General features: G+C 33.1%; 1 protein-coding gene across 1 annotated transcript; it reads left to right on the top strand.

The window, feature by feature from the left end:
- The first annotated feature begins 9,031 nt into the window (after positions 1-9,031).
- On the top strand, positions 9,032-14,422 carry LOC101207725 (3-methyl-2-oxobutanoate hydroxymethyltransferase 2, mitochondrial). Its single transcript, XM_004139603.3, has 5 exons — positions 9,032-9,567; positions 12,474-12,680; positions 12,815-12,961; positions 13,633-13,686; positions 13,773-14,422. Exons 1-5 carry the CDS (start codon positions 9,151-9,153, stop codon positions 13,989-13,991), a joined length of 1,044 nt encoding a protein of 347 aa, XP_004139651.1. The 5' UTR covers positions 9,032-9,150; the 3' UTR covers positions 13,992-14,422.
- Positions 14,423-16,348: the final 1,926 nt, after the last annotated feature.

Genomic DNA, 16,348 nt, shown 5'->3' with positions numbered 1-16,348 from the left:
CTAACGAGCAAATAAATAACTTTTTATTTAAATGCGTGAAAATTTAAAATAAAAAGGAAAGATTATGTAACTAATAGAGGTTTTTTAAAAAATATAAACAAACGGCAAAATATTTTCATTGTATAGAACAATTTTGAAAATGAAAAAAGACCACAGCCCCATGATGAAAAATACGAAAAATGCCCCAGTCAACATGCGATTAATTGGCCACTCACGAGCAATATATTTGGTACACTGTTTTGTACCAATATTCTTTAGATTTGGCTACAAAATTGTTTAGATTTGGCTATCCAAATCTAAGCGTTTTTTTTTTAAAAAAAAAAATTGTTTGGTACAAGATCATTTAGATTTGGTCGTTTAGATTTGACTACCCAAATCTAAACAATTTTTTTCAAGATTCACTACTACATAAATTAGTTTACTTGACGGTAATACAGTGTCGAGTAAACATATACTTGACATTTTTAAAAACGTCAAGTACTCCACTGTCAAGTACTGTCACATTACTTGAACTAAAAATAGTCAAGTATACGTTTACTTGACATTGTATTAACGTCAAGTAATCTATCGCACTTGACGCTTATTATGTGTCAAGTAAGGTCGTATACATTACGTCTTTTATGTGTCAAGTAAAGTCGTATACTTGACGGTTTTTGCACGTCAAGTAAGATCGTATACTTGACAGTATTTACACGTCAAATAAGATAATATACTTTACAATATTTTTCCATCAAGTAAGATAATATACTTGACATTGATTATTTGTTAAGTAAAAGTGTATATTTGATTCAAGTAAGATAGCATATTTGACAAGTATTTAATGTCATATATACCATTTATTAATATATTAAATATACAAAAAAAATCATTTTTTGTTTCCTGCATTACGTACATTCGTTTCAATAAAACATATCTATCAACAAAATAAACTCTCCAACCAGTAGTTACACAACAAAAAATGACAAATAATTTAGTATAATAAGTAAACCAACAATAATTTCATTAATTTCAACAATGTCATCAACAATTACACAATTCTAATCTAACATAGTCAACTAAATTTTTTTGTATGTGACCTATTCCAAAATCAACAACAATAATAGTATTATATAACAAAAAACATGTGTGGTATACCAAAACTAAAGTCTATCCCCTTGATGAAGAAATTGCTTGCAAGTGAACAGCTGGTACACCATAGATGTTGACCTCTGTGGCATTTGGATATCTTCCACACATATCCTCAACTACAGTCAGAATTTACAATCAATTGACTAAATAGCTCCAAAATAGAATAGTATTACAAAGTAAGCAACATAGAATAACGTACCAAATGAACGTGAGACTATCAATTTTACCTCCTAGAAAAAGTTCATAGCCTTGGAGTGTGTATGCTATATCCTTATCCACTTGGTCACCAAGAGGTCTGAAGCCTTAAAACTAGAATTTTTCTTGTTTAAACTTCCATCTCATAACTGAAATGATCAATGAAAACTTTTATTGTCACACCCCATCCCGAGCACCTGCTCACTCGACTTCAGACGCGAGATGAAACCAACCAATATCATTATCTCTATGAATAACATCAACTGACCCTAATAACTATAACTCTTAATAACTAAAACAACTTAGACAAAATAAAATTTATGCAACGGAAACTACGACAAACAAACTTGAAACCCATTTTATACTTTTAACCAGTAGTTGAGGCTAAATGTCATTGATTACAAACTTTACTTATAGACCAAACAAAAATTAAACAACTTAAACTTATGCAAAACCATGTATATGGTAAGATAAAAAATGACCCTTAAAAACTAAATATCAACAAGTTTCGCACTGCAGTCTGAAGACAGCGGTTAGGTTCTCAGATCACGACCTCTACCTAAAAAGTGGAAAAATATTTTGAAAGGGTGAGCTAAAAAGCTAGTGAGTGATAGTTTTATAAAACATATATACTTTAAACATTTCATAAACATGACATAAAATCTTTAAGAAATCTCTTTTAACTGAATACTTTCTAACATGCAAATACTCATTTAGCTCTATATACACTATACCCTGAAAAACACAAACAAGATAGCATAGCGCCTTCTATCATACTATCCCACTAAACCTCGATTAAATACTTGATCAGGAAAGTAGAGCACCTTTGATCATAATATTCCTGTCTGATCTCGGTCAAGATAGTAGAGCACTAATCATATTATTCTTGCCTGAACTCGGTGGCAACGGCTAAGTGGTCAACATAGCCTAATACATCTGATTGTACACATTGACCATCGAAAACTCAGTATGTAGAGTACTTAATCCATAGTGTATTATGAACTCCTGTTCGCGAGGGATTATCCTTTGATTTATACAAGTGAGAGTCGCCAGATTGTCGACTCAATAAGCTTATACTTTGGGGACAAGATCAAGTGGGGAGCTGAAAACATAATTACGCAAGATGAAATTTACTCTTTCCGTACTTTATGGTAAGTAAATGAGTGTTCCCTTAAATGGTGTCTCTAGGGTTTAAACAAAGGGTCCTTATTGTCTCTATGGCACGAGAGGGGTTTCCGTTTATTGGAAGAGCCATAAATAGGTTATTCATTAGAGGAGCACTGATATTTAAGGATTAGAGGTAACCAAGGGGTAAAACGGTAAATTGATCCAGCTGGTGCTACGAACACTCGTGAAAGAATAACTTATTGTTATTGGTCTATACATATGCATAAATATATCTACAGTGAGAAGAGTTTAGTTGTGAGTCTTTAGTAGAGTGTACACACAGTTAACGAATATTGATTAATGTGGTTAATAAGTTTAGCCAATTAATTTCATATCGTTGTAGTTTTTGATCTGTAGGCTCATTAAGTCTCATTTCTAGCTCGTAAAAAGTAATGAGATTTATTTATATTGATTGTAATTTTAAATATTTAAATTTACTTTGGGAATTAGCTTAATGTATAGTGGTACATTATAATATAAAGTTTATCAAACTTTATAATATAAATTTAATTTTGAATATGATTCAAAATTAATTTATGAGAGATAAAATATTTGAAAGAATTCAAATATTAATTTAATGTGAATTGGAGTCATATTAAAATTTAAATATTAATTTAATGTAAATTGGATTCATATTAAAATTATTAGTTATGAAAAAGCAACTTATATTTGAATATGATTCAAATTTAATTTAAGTTAAATATAAGATATTTAATTTAGCTATTAATTAATTCTCCAATTAATTAATAGTTTATTTTATTTAAGTAAATTAAATTAAATTAAATTAATATAAATCTATAATATATTGGAGAGATATTCATTCAAATCAGATTTAAATGAAATATTAATTAAATATAATTTAATTAACTATATTAATAAAAATGTATAAGATGTTGGAGAGATATTCATTTAAAGAAGATTTAAATGAAATATTAGTTAAATATGATTTAATTTATTAATGGTTAATTAATTATTAGATTTGAAATATCTATTAATTTAGTATTTTTTAAATTAGTAAAATCCCACGATTTTCTACAACTCTCTTTCTTATATCAAGAAGAAAAGTGAGTTATAAATATCTAGAAGAAAACAATTTTTTTTTAACGAATTATTCAAGAAAAAAAACCAAGACTTTTGACATCACAATTGGTTCCCACAAACCAATATCGTTCTAGAGGATAGAAAGGTCTCTCATAGGTGTGTCCTCAATTCAGTGGTTTGTAGATTCAGAAACGTCATCAAAAATAAGTTCTCTGTAATTTTTAAATTAAAAGAATGCTTAGTTTTTATTTAGAAATTTTATTCTAAATTTTTGTCAATGTACTGGTATTTTGGGATTTCCAAATTAATGTAAGGCTGTAAAATTTTTTGGTGTCATAGAGCTTTTATCCCTTCACTTATCATCTGGGATGGGATTGGTTTGTGAGAGCCATTTAGGATGGGAAAAATTTTAGAGAGAAATATTTTTGCATTGAGCAAAAACATTGACCTTTTCTTAATTAAGAAAAACTATTTTTCTTTTGCAGTTTTATAACTCCCTTTCCTTAAGGGAGTATGAGAGAATCATCGGATTCTATTATGTGCACATAAAGAGTCACAGTCGTCATGGGTGTACAGACCTGAGCAACAAGGACAAATATGTATATTCTCGAATGTTGTTGATACAGTAGTCAAACGCGAGATAATGAGACCAAGCGTAAAGAACTATTTGGGATCCTTGGTGAAAGGAATGAATGTTAACTAATGTGTGTATATGAGAAATTGTTATGTTATGAATATGTTAAGCATAAAGAAAGGTTTATGCGAGATGAAATTATTTGATGTTATATACAAAATGATATTTATGAAAATGTATAGTGAAAAGGATTTCATAAAACCTCGATCTTTTAGACATTCTTTAAAAAATTCATCTTCTAGGATCAGGCGTTTAGGCCAAGTAGAGAAGAAGATTGATTGATATTTGTGACAAGATGACTCCAGACGTTTTGAAAATAGAGCATCGGTTGTTTGGTCAAAGTGTTGTAATTATGTATCAACCCATGTTATTAATAAATGTTTTGGTAGGTATTTATTATACTTGTCGTTTAGGTTGACCACCGTTGCGTTTTAAGTTTTGTTGATAGTATAAAAGGAGTTGAGAATAATATTTTGCGATAAGAAAATTTCAAAGTTGTAACAAACTCACATCATATTCCTACTACTTCGACATTTTCGTTGATTGTACGGTTTAGGGTGTGACAAAATCTCTCTTTCTCTTATAGATCCATTTGCACCCTATAGATTTCACCCTTCACGTAGATGTAAAAGCTCCCACACTCTATCGACCTGCATAAGTAGTTTCTATTTCTAATTTTAATTCTTTTATACTTTATTTATTTAATTATTTTATTTCGTCCAGATGCTAAGTAATGCCTAGAACTAATGTCTTGAAGCAATTTACTGTGTTCGATCTTGAATCATCCAAGTAAACCTATTGTTTCGCTTGCAGTTGAACAAGCAGTAGAAAAACTTATAATCAACAAGGACTCAGTGATTATGTGATGAAGAGGTACATAATGAGTAATTCGCTTACAATGATCATGACCAATAACTTATAGCATAGTTTACAATAACAAACCACTCATCCAATACAATAAAGTCCCCACAACTAGGAATTAACTCTCTCCATCTCATTTGTTCTAAGCTCTCACCTAAAACTCAAGGGAAGAAGAGAAATGGACGATATAGGAGATTTCTCTCCGACCAAATATGCATACCAAATTCTAAAGTGAAGAGCTCTATTTATAGTTAAGGAGTGATGTTAATAGGACATCCCATGCGTCATTAATGTCTCTTAAAAGCTGCACAACGTCGTGCAGATGTTCTTCTGTCCTTTGTCTGACATTCGCTCCAACTAAATTTGTTTGCTAGTGCTTTATATTGCCTTGATTGTTTGTCGCCTTGTTGGTTGGACGCGTCTCCTCATGTAGTCATTCTATCATCGAGCTTACTTTTGCCTATAATCCTATGATAAAAACACTAAAAACGCAATAAAATGGAGATGAGGTTCTTTTGCACAACATTATTAACAAGTTAATCAAATCCTCTACTTTTCACTATGCTTTCTTCTATTCTTATGCGATGAGGCTTCATTATTTAAATAAAATGCCATAATAACTTGTATTTTTACTAGTTATCATTACTTCATAAGCTTTAGAGAAAAAGAACTGAAGTGGTTGATCTATTCTGGATCATGTGTTTTCTATTTGTCTAATGAGGGTGGAACATCCACCTCTTAGCACGAAACTTGAATTTTTTTTTTCTTTTAACCAGAAAAGGGAGAGATTTGTGGTAGTTTAGAGGATTTCGAGCCTGACTTTTGTGCTATGTTGTTTGATGTTGGGTTATTACTTTTGTTGTTTGAAGCCTGGTTGTTGTTTCTCTAATGGTTTGGTTGTAATTGTTTGACGATGTTTTTGTTTGAGACTTTGTATTATTCCTACCATTAATGATGTTTATATCATCTATGTTTAGACTTCTTTGCAGACAAACAACTTATAGTGTGTTATATCATCTATCTTTTCCTATAGTGTGTTATTTCCCTTTATAGATTAGATTATTTAAAGCAAATTATAATATCAATTTAGGGTTTTCGAGTGTGATGATTGTGCAAGCAAATTAAGTTCTTGATGCAAGCCGCATTTGTTCTTTGAATAAGAGTTGTTTTGTTTACGACCATTGTGTTTTTCACTATATTCTTGCTTGTTCTTCATTGTTTTGTGCAAGTTTATTCACATGTTGATTGCAGCATACTAAAAATATATACGATTTAGAGGGAGCCAATACAAGTGCTGTTGAGAAGAGATTCTCGGTTTTAAGGTAGCCTAAGACACAACCACGAGAATGGATTCTCTATCTTAGGAGAGCCTAAGATCCATCAGTAAGGTGATTTTTTTTATTCGTAGAAAATATATTATGGTGAAAGAGAGTCTCACACTCACTATCGAAACCAAAGTGAAAACATTAATAGTGTCACTATCTAAATCTGTTAACACCACATTAAAATATAGTGCAATTTATTATCTCCATTGACATACTAAAATTGAAGAACCTCAAATTCACCATTGTACATGTTTCTCTTTTGCTCTTTCTATGTCAAACCCAAACTCAAACCACTTAATCTCCACGAAGCTTGGCCAATTGGAGACCAAACCAAACATCAATTCATAATATAATGCATTACTCCTTGACTCGGCATTTTGAAGTGTGAGTTTTAGTAATGATCGATGAGCATCTAATCAACAAGAGGAGCCCTAGTGATTAGACATGTGGTGTTTCTGGTATAGATCAACTCATGACTATGTTAGAACGATCCTACATTTGACTAGTATTCACCCTAAGAGGATCATCCATAAAATGGTTTGGACTGTTTATGCTCAAAAATCAAAGGTTGAACAACACCAATCCCAATCTAAGACAAATTCAACATCAACAAATACTATTAGTAAATGTTGGAATAAATGGTTATGATTCTTCATGAATTGATGCATCATGAGTGGATGCATCATTTCGTGAAAAATATTATTAACTAAAGCACATGACTTTTCGAATAACCACGAAAAATCTATAAATAAGTCATTTTGGTTGAGAGAAAAGAACACAAAAAAATAATTTGTCTTCTATAAACAAATTTATCTCCATATCCACAATCTTAACGTTCGGTAGATTCACAAAGTTTTGTTCTTAAATCTTTTATACGGGGTGCTACACTTAGAAGAAAGTTGTTCTGTTCTATCATGTGAGACAATTACTCTAAATTCTCAAGCACTAGGGTGAGTAAATTTGTCTTAAGAAGACAACGTGAATTTGTTGAGCTCAGATCTGTATTTGTGTATGATTTTTCTGTTCACTGTGATAATAATATACATAGCAATTTGATAATATGTATAACAAGTAATAGTTGGGTATTGACAATTTGCTATCAAGGCTTCTCGGTAGTAACCAGTAGGGTTTGGGATTGGGTTTTCCTTTTAGATACACTTGACTTTCATTTTACTTTCTCCATCCTCTTTCAATTGATTTATTTATTATTTATCTTTTCATTTATGTTTGTTCACATCATCTCCCTATCTATAACTTTTTCATGGATATTCCCTTAAAAGGAGATCATTAGAAACATACACATCAGATAAACACAATCGTTCATTTCAAATCCTTATAGATGTATGAAATTAAGTAGATTAGTTATGCCTAGCTGACCTTGTTTGTTCCTTAGAATATTTTTTAAAAGAGAACTTTGTGAAGTGACAATTTGTGATTCAACATTCACTAAGATGTAAATCCATTAAATTGTTTTTATGAAAAAAATAGTTTTTAAAGAAAAGTTAAATTTTAGTTTTAAATATTCCTATAACGACTTGTTATTTATTATATTTTTAATGAATGCAAATAACTAAAATCTTGAAATCTCTCAAATTATAGATGTTCCACATTATGTTGGTATTTTAGAATTGTTTTTCCTTTGGAGGTATCTAAGAATATTTGGATTGTTAAGGAATACCCTACATCTATATAAATCTATTAGGAACACCCTTTCAATAATATATTCCTTTTATATAATCTACATTTATATTATAGAATTATTTTTGTTAATTTGAATTTTATACCAAAATAATATAGTTTTATTGGATTATTTGTAATTTTTTTAACAAATTAAGTTTAAGATTTTTTTTAATTATAAAACAAAACACATCAAATAAAAAAGATATGTGCAATTTAAACTTTACCCCAAATTTTCTGGTATAAAAATATTAGTGTAGTGGAATTGATGTTTATTTGGTATATAAAGTTTTAAAAGAAACGTTTTTGTCCTTTAATTTCGTAGAATGATTCTAAATTATCCATGTGTTAATTTTAGACCAATAATTGGATCCTTAACGGGTCCATGTAGATGGAAGATTTGTTGATTTTGTTTTATTATTTGATAAAGTAAACTGAAAAATTCAATCCAATAGTATATAGTTAATTAGCAATCTAGATTGAATTTTCAATTTGTTTTATAGAATAATAAAAGAAGGACATATCATCATCCATGCACATAAGTTGTAATGGTTCAATCAATATTCTATTACGTCAAAGTTGAGTTAGTGACTATTTTGAATTATTATACAAATTGGGGGACTAAAATGTACTTCTATTCGAAGGTCTAAAAAAAAAAGTAATTGTAATTGATGGACATGTGAGAAATAATAATTAAGGATATAATAATATTTTAAAAAAATTGTAAATATAGCAAAACTATTGTATCGTTGATAAACTCGAATAATCTATCACTGATAGATCAATATTTACAACATAGTATATCGGTGATAAATATGTATTATTGATAGAATTTGACAAATATGTTACTATATACTTAATTATTTTGAATATAATTGCTAAATTTTCAACTATTCCATAAAAAAGAATGACCTAGTTTTGTTTTCGAGAGGGAATGAAAATTTGAGTCCTCTTTACTAATCCATCTCTAAAAACCATGCATAATATTCATGCTATGCTTTAAATACTTGATATTCCATTCTCGGCCGCTCAATGCTTGATGCTCTACGAAGTATACGAGGGTATCTTTCTCAAGTTTCAACCGTTTGTTCGTGATTTAGTTTGAGTAACGTTGGTCTTTCAATGGCGCTCTTCAAGCTTTTAACTATGGCCGTATCTCGAACAAGAACACAATCCCTCCTCAAAACCCTTCGTTACATGAGCAATGTCCCTGAAAATACGGTCTACGGCGGCCCCACCTCCCAAACTCCAAATCAAAGAGTCACTCTCACCAATCTTAGACAAAAGTACAAGAAAGGTGAACCCATCACCATGGTCACTGCTTATGATTACCCTTCCGGTGTCCATTTGGACATGGCTGGGATTGATATTGCTTTGGTAGGCGATTCGGCTGCCATGGTTGTGCACGGCCACGACACTACGTTGCCGATTACTTTGGATGAAATCCTTGTTCATTGTAGGGCTGTGGCTCGTGGGGCTCGGCGGCCTCTTTTGATTGGTGATCTGCCCTTTGGTACTTATGAATCCAGCTCTGCACAGGTTTTTCTTTCTCTTTTACCTTTTAGGTGTTTGAAGAAATGACAAAGTTAGAGAATGTTTGTTTGTCTGTTGTCGCTTGAATGGGCTGTACGCGGAATTTAAGGGATTTGTGAATATAAAGGATTGAAAATGGTAAGTCTTAAATTCATATGAAAATATGTTTTCATTTAGTTTCTGGTTAGATTACGCCATCATAATGTCTCAAAATGCATAAACAGACCCAACTTACTATTTGTTGGTATTTTGTTGCTTTTTGTTTTTACGACCATCACTTGATGTAAAGTAAATGTTTCACTTTTCCACTTTTATACTTCCTGTTCTTTTGTGACTCCTTTCAAGTGGGGTTTCTACCCTTTTCTTTGTTATGTAATTTCATATCACCAATAAAACTGATTCTCATACTAATTAATAAAGAAAAAAAAAAAAGAACATAAACTTTAAACGAACATATCTTGTGGAGTAATTTATTTTGATAACTCGCTAGTTTAGAAATGTACATATTTGATGGGAAACTAGGTGGGATTGGTAGCTGTAATTGAATCGTACAAGCAACTTTTTTTAGGATGTCAAAACCTTAAACAAATCAGCAACTTCTAGTGGAGGAGGTAGAGCCTGAGGCTAAAGGCAATGTGGCGTGTGGGTGTAAATTGCATTCATGGAAGGGCTTGGGTAGAGAAAATCCCGGTAGAGGATCAACTGATATTTGAGTTTTAGGCATATTATGGAACGAATACACAGTTTCATGGAACACCACGTCTCTTGAGATGAAGATCTTTTTGTGCTCAATGTCATACAACTTGTAAAGCCTTCATGCCTTGGAGATAGCCAATAGCCAGCATGAGTTTGTATTGAAAATGGTCCCCAAATGTCTACACGAATTAAATCAAATGCATTTAAGACAAGTGATTATTGGAAGTAAAAGATAATTTCCTTTGTTTTTCCAAAGGACACACTGTACAATTTGATACTTTGTTTACTGTAGTGGATTTCAAATGTAAAAGGTTTCGTAATGAGTTTAATCAATCAGCAGAGGAATGGTCCAGTCGTTGATGCCATAAGGATGCTTTATTACCAACAATAGCACAAACGGATGTATTTGCAGGAAAATCTGTGGGAGGGTCAAGAATGTATAGTCCTGGAAAAGTTTAGCACTGCCAATCCTCTTCAAAGAGTACTTGTCCGGAATGATGCAAGTGTTAGTAGAAAATTGAACAAAAACTGATGAATCCTTTGTAATGGCACTCACTGAGAGCAGATTGACGGAAAAATCAAGCATATATAGAACATTTCTCAAAAGAAGTGTGTTAGATAATTTCACAGTACTGCTAGTGCTTTTTGACCTCATAGGTGTTTTTATTTGGCAAACTAATGAATGCAGAACATGGTTCTTTGTCAGTAAAGAATTCTTCAGAACAACATATGTGTATGGATGCTCCTGAGTCAATTATACAATATGGGGCAAAGAGAGTACCTGCTATGTGAGTGGTAGAACTACTTGAAGAGGCAGTGAATTGAGATTGAAGCTGGTTAAGGAGGTTTTGGCACTGTAATAGGGCCTCTGTTGGATTGTGGTGTTGTTCAGATTGGGAGAGAGCTCACTGGTCTGTGTTATTCCCGAATTTGTACTGTTGGTGGAGGAAGTGCTCGAGTTACTGTTGTTGAGTCGCTGCTGTTTGGGCTTATATCCAGGAGGATAGCCATAGTGACTTTGTAACACTTGTAATTGGTATGTATTGAGATGTTACAATGAGTGCAAATAGGCCGATCTTTGCATTGTTTATGTGTAGAGTTGTTTTTCACGTTTGAAGAGACAACAAGTGCGACGGCTGGAGCAACAGAAGAAAAAGAACTTATTGCTTGTTGTTCTTCTTCTTGAAGAAAAAGGGAGAATGCTTGAGAAACAGAAGGAATAGGTTCCATGAGGAGGAGTTGAGCACAGGCTTAAGCCAAAGACTCATTACATCCCGTGAAGAAGTCCGTAAGTTATCCAATTTGAAGAAAATTAGTGATCTCTTGATTTCCTCCACATCGGCAGTTTCCACGAGTACAAGTTGGCCTATAGGAGTTTAATTCACAACGAGAGTTTAAACTTTGGGAAATACATACTCACAGAGTCTTGATTTTGAACGAGGGTTGCGAGAGATCTCTTCAACTGGAAAATGCAAGGAGCATTCTTTCGTTGAAAACACTCTTTGAAATCAAGCCATATACTTCTTACCGAATCTGCGAAGAAGATGCTGGATGAAATCAGCTAGGATACTTAGTTCAAGATCCAGGATATGACAATGTTTTTGTTTCTGATCCATGAGGGAAGGAGATTCTCATTTGGACGAGGAAGAGTTCCATCGACAAATCCGAATTTGTTTTGACTAATAGTCTGATGATCATCACACGACTCCAGGAAACGTAGTTTTCTTCTGTTAACAGCTCAGTGACTAACACTAAACTTGTGTTGTCGTTATGGGGCAGATAATATGGATTGAGATTTCCTTGATTCTGATCAATTGAATGTTGAGTGCCATAAGATGTAGGAGGAACGTTTTCTTGAGTTTTAGAGGAGGTGGACAGAATCGGGTTTGCAGTTTGGGAGTTCTCGGTACGCATAGTGGTTTTGGTAGGGAAAGGTGGTTGAGAGGGATCAAAGTAAGGAGAAGTCACTCAGGAGGGAAAGTATGCTTTGGTAACGTATTGGAAGCTAAAAAGAATTCTAAATGACTTTCTCGCTTTATTGAATGGCTGTCCAATGATATACACATGTGAGAAGGGTAAATAAGTAGTTACCACGATAAGAGATGTTTAACTAACTAACGAATTCTAGACCTCTTAACTAATTGTTTAATAACTTTTCACTTGATGAACATCTCCAATTCTTAAAATGATCCAGCACTGTGTTGTATTATTGACAGGCTATTGATACGGCAGTGAGAATTCTAAAGGAAGGGGGAATGGATGCGATAAAATTGGAAGGGGGTTCCCATTCTAGAATAACAGCAGCAAGAGCTATAGTTGAAGCAGGGATTGCGGTAATGGGGCATGTTGGACTTACTCCACAAGCCATTAGTGTTCTTGGAGGATTTAGACCTCAAGGGAAGAATATCACCAGTGCTGTTAAGGTTCCTCCACTTCTCTACTTATCTCTTCCTCTTATTGTACTGTTTGCAGCTATTTCTTGGACACCATTCTGTGGTCATGTTGCATAGTTTTTTGTGTTTATTTCAGCCTTTATGCTGAATATGCATCTTTGCAGGTGGTAGAAACTGCAATCTCTCTACAAGAAGCTGGGTGTTTTGCTGTCGTCCTAGAATGTGTTCCTCCAGAAGTTGCTGCTGCGGCTACAGCAGCTCTCCGTATTCCCACCATGGGCATTGGAGCAGGGCCTTTCTGTAGTGGACAAGTTAGTTGATTGTTTGTTAATATTTCCTTTCCTTAACGTATTTCCTTTCCTTGAGCTGTTTGTTTGTCTCTCGTTTGGTCTGGCATATAATTAATAACTTCAAATTATTTCTTTACCTAGTTCAGGATTTGGAGGTTCTCTCCTGAATAAGAGAAGCATCGAAAGGTTGCCATGTTTAGTACTCCAAAGTGGTCCTCTTTTATGGTTTTTCAGTTTTGGTACAATGTAATTGGAAGTGAATGGTATAACTATTTTAAGTGTTTCAAGATCCCCTAAAGGGAGTGGATGCATCAGAATATAGAAGACATTCACGAGTAGTCAAATTTTTTTTTCCGGTCAACAGTATACTCACTAACAAGTGGAAATGAAATAACAATTTGTTAATATTTGGGTTTGAATGCCACTCTCGTATTGAAATGAGAATGTGAAGAAGAAAATGGACATTGCATTTCAGTCAAGAGACAGGGTTTATGATCTATTTAAATATTTCAGACTACTTGTTGGTTTTTTATTTTTTTTTCTTTTAAATAGAAATGTCGGTTTCATCTTTCATACTTGTTTGATAAGGTTGATTGGTGTGTTGCTCATGTTGTACTTGATTACTTGACAACAGTCATAGTGTCGAGTCAAATGTCCTTTGCAGTTGGACTAATTAATTTTCTTAAACTCAGGTCCTAGTTTACCATGATCTGCTCGGCATGCTTCAACACCCACATCATGCTAAGGTTATCAGACTCCACCTTTGTTTTGTATAGGTTTCTCCATGTTTTTTTTATGATGTTATGACTTCTTTTGTTTATGCCCTTTGCAGGTGACCCCGAAATTTTGTAAGCAATTTGCTCAAATTGGAGATGTCATCAACAAAGCTTTATTAGAATATAGGGAAGAAGTATCTAATGGTTCGTTTCCTGGACCTCTTCATAGCCCATATAAGATCAGCGACGCTGATTTTAATGGTTTCTTGAAAGAGTTACAAAATATGGGATTGGATGAGGCAGCATCAGCAGCTGCTGCTAAAGCCAACCGATGATTAAACTCCGGCCACATTAAATTGGCCCGCCTTCCTTGGTCTTGCTTTTTCCAAGTTTTAAATAATTCAGGGAATTTATAAGGTGGGACAATTTGTTCAAAGAATCAGTAGTTGAAAAATGCTTCAAACTCTTATATATAAGGATCGCAATCAACGTTTTCTTTAGGCAACCAGTTCCTTCTTAGATTTCCTCCATGATGATCCCTTTCTGTTAGTTAGCTGATATGAAGATGTGTTTGGATTCTGAACAAAATGAAAGTATCCAAAGAAAACGGAAAAGGAATCAAAGCCACAGCCGCATGGTGACTCTTTTTCTAACCAAATATTTTAGTGTTTAGTTGTGGAATAAGCAAGCAAAAAGGGATATTAAACTTAGGTTGTATTTTTTGCTTGCAATAAATAATAAGGGTTGAAGTTCTTTGTACTTGAAATTTGCTTGGTGGTTTTTAGTTATATAAATGCTTGGTCAGAATGGATAAAAACAGACTGCAGCATACACATTTTTGTCAACATTGTTGAAATAGATATTTAAGGATAAATTACAAATTTAGTTATGACTTGAGTATAACTTTAATTTGGTTTTAAGAGAGTTCTAATATAGTTTCAATGATTTGGGTAAATATCATAATCATTCATTCCATTCATGAATTGTATCATAACATTAACATATTTTCTAGTTGTTTCCTATCTTTGAGTGAAAAATTATTGCGCAGAACCAAATACGTAGAGCTCAAACTAGTTTATGTCGAACCACTTCGCAACCTACATCCTGACCACCTTATACTTAATCTGCTAGGTTAAGGTGTTGATATAACCTTAATCAGTCAGCTTAGTAGTTACTATCTAATTTGTTTTTATAATTTAATTGGTTCAAAGACAATTTTAGCTAGAATTTAAGATTAATCGAGTCACTGGAGGTCAGCTAGCAAATACTTACATTTTTTTTCTTTCGATATATGTAAGTATCTGGGGCAAATATCACGAATCTCACTATCTACGGTTCACTCTCCCATGTTTTTTAAATCTCATTTAATGCATCCCATACATTTCACTTTCCCTAATTTTCACTCAGGTTTCAAACTGATCTCTTTTTATAGCATTTTTTACTATAGCCTTTTACAAAGTAGGGTATGAATAAAAGAATAAAACAAGTGTTATAGACTTAAAAAGAAGAAAAAGAGGCATTTAATTTACAAGTTTGACTTAATTAATAAAAATTTTCTTGTAGAATCAAATGTTGGAACTTTAGTCATAGCCCTCGCAAAGGGTTCTCAACCACTCTCTAAAAATGAGATATGTGAGACCGTTTTGGATAGATGATCGGGTTACTCAAAAGGTCTTGGTTGGGGCCTCCAGCCAAAGTTTCGAAACACTGCTGGTAGTTCTTTGTCTACGTCATATGAGCGAGAGATGCATGCCAGAGAGGTTATCGAGCTAAAAGCTCGTCTTGAGGAAGTGACAGACTTGAATGACCGAGCAATACAAGAAAGTAACCGAAAACACGAAGAAAATGTCTAACAGATGGAAGAAATGAGGAAGATGATTGAAGAACTCACTCAAGCACAGGAAGACTTTGATTTCATTGCGGTGTGTATTTTTCAACTTTTAAGTTTTTTAATTTCTTATTGGTGATATATATCTAAATTTAATTTTGTGTTATTGTAGATTGGGAGGCATGGGGGAACTAGCTTCTACCGCGCTTAGAATTATGTTTTTAGATTTTAGTTTTCATTATTAATGTAATTTTGAACCTATAAACGTGTACTTTTTTAATATTTGAATTAATTTTAATATAAATTTGATTTGGTATTTTCATAAGTTTTTATTAGTTTTACGTCAATTATTTTTAAAAATTGATTGAATTTAAATCGAATGTGATCCCAATAGCAAAAAAAAGTTTAATAGTAATAAATATAGAAATAATATAGAAAAGTTTTTCCGACGCACAAAACGCATCGGACATGGATGCATTTGCCGCCGCAACGTCAAGCCAAGGTCCATCGACGCTGCGTCGGTATTTACTTTATGTCGGGTGTAGAAGACAACATCAGCAATACCCTATTGTTGATGCTTTGACCAGACGTCGGACAAAGCTTTTCTCCGACATCTTTTTCCTGTCGGCAAAGCATGCGTCGAGCAAAATCTTTTGCCGACATCGTTGAGTTTAATTTGCGCGTCGGTTTTGACTATCCCGACGTAGTACTACTGATGCTCTCTCTGATGTGGCTTTATGTATCGAGATAGACATTCTCGACGCGTTTTATGATTTTTGTCGATGCATATATGCGTCAGGAGAACCCCTACTTCTTGTAGTGACACATTTTCTTACCAAAACTAATATTAATATTGCATATAAT

The sequence above is a fragment of the Cucumis sativus genome, chromosome 7, assembly GCF_000004075.3.
Source record: "Cucumis sativus cultivar 9930 chromosome 7, Cucumber_9930_V3, whole genome shotgun sequence".
NCBI lineage: Eukaryota > Viridiplantae > Streptophyta > Magnoliopsida > Cucurbitales > Cucurbitaceae > Cucumis > Cucumis sativus.
Note: the sequence above shows the minus strand (reverse complement) of the source record. Positions and strands in the feature narration are given on the sequence as shown.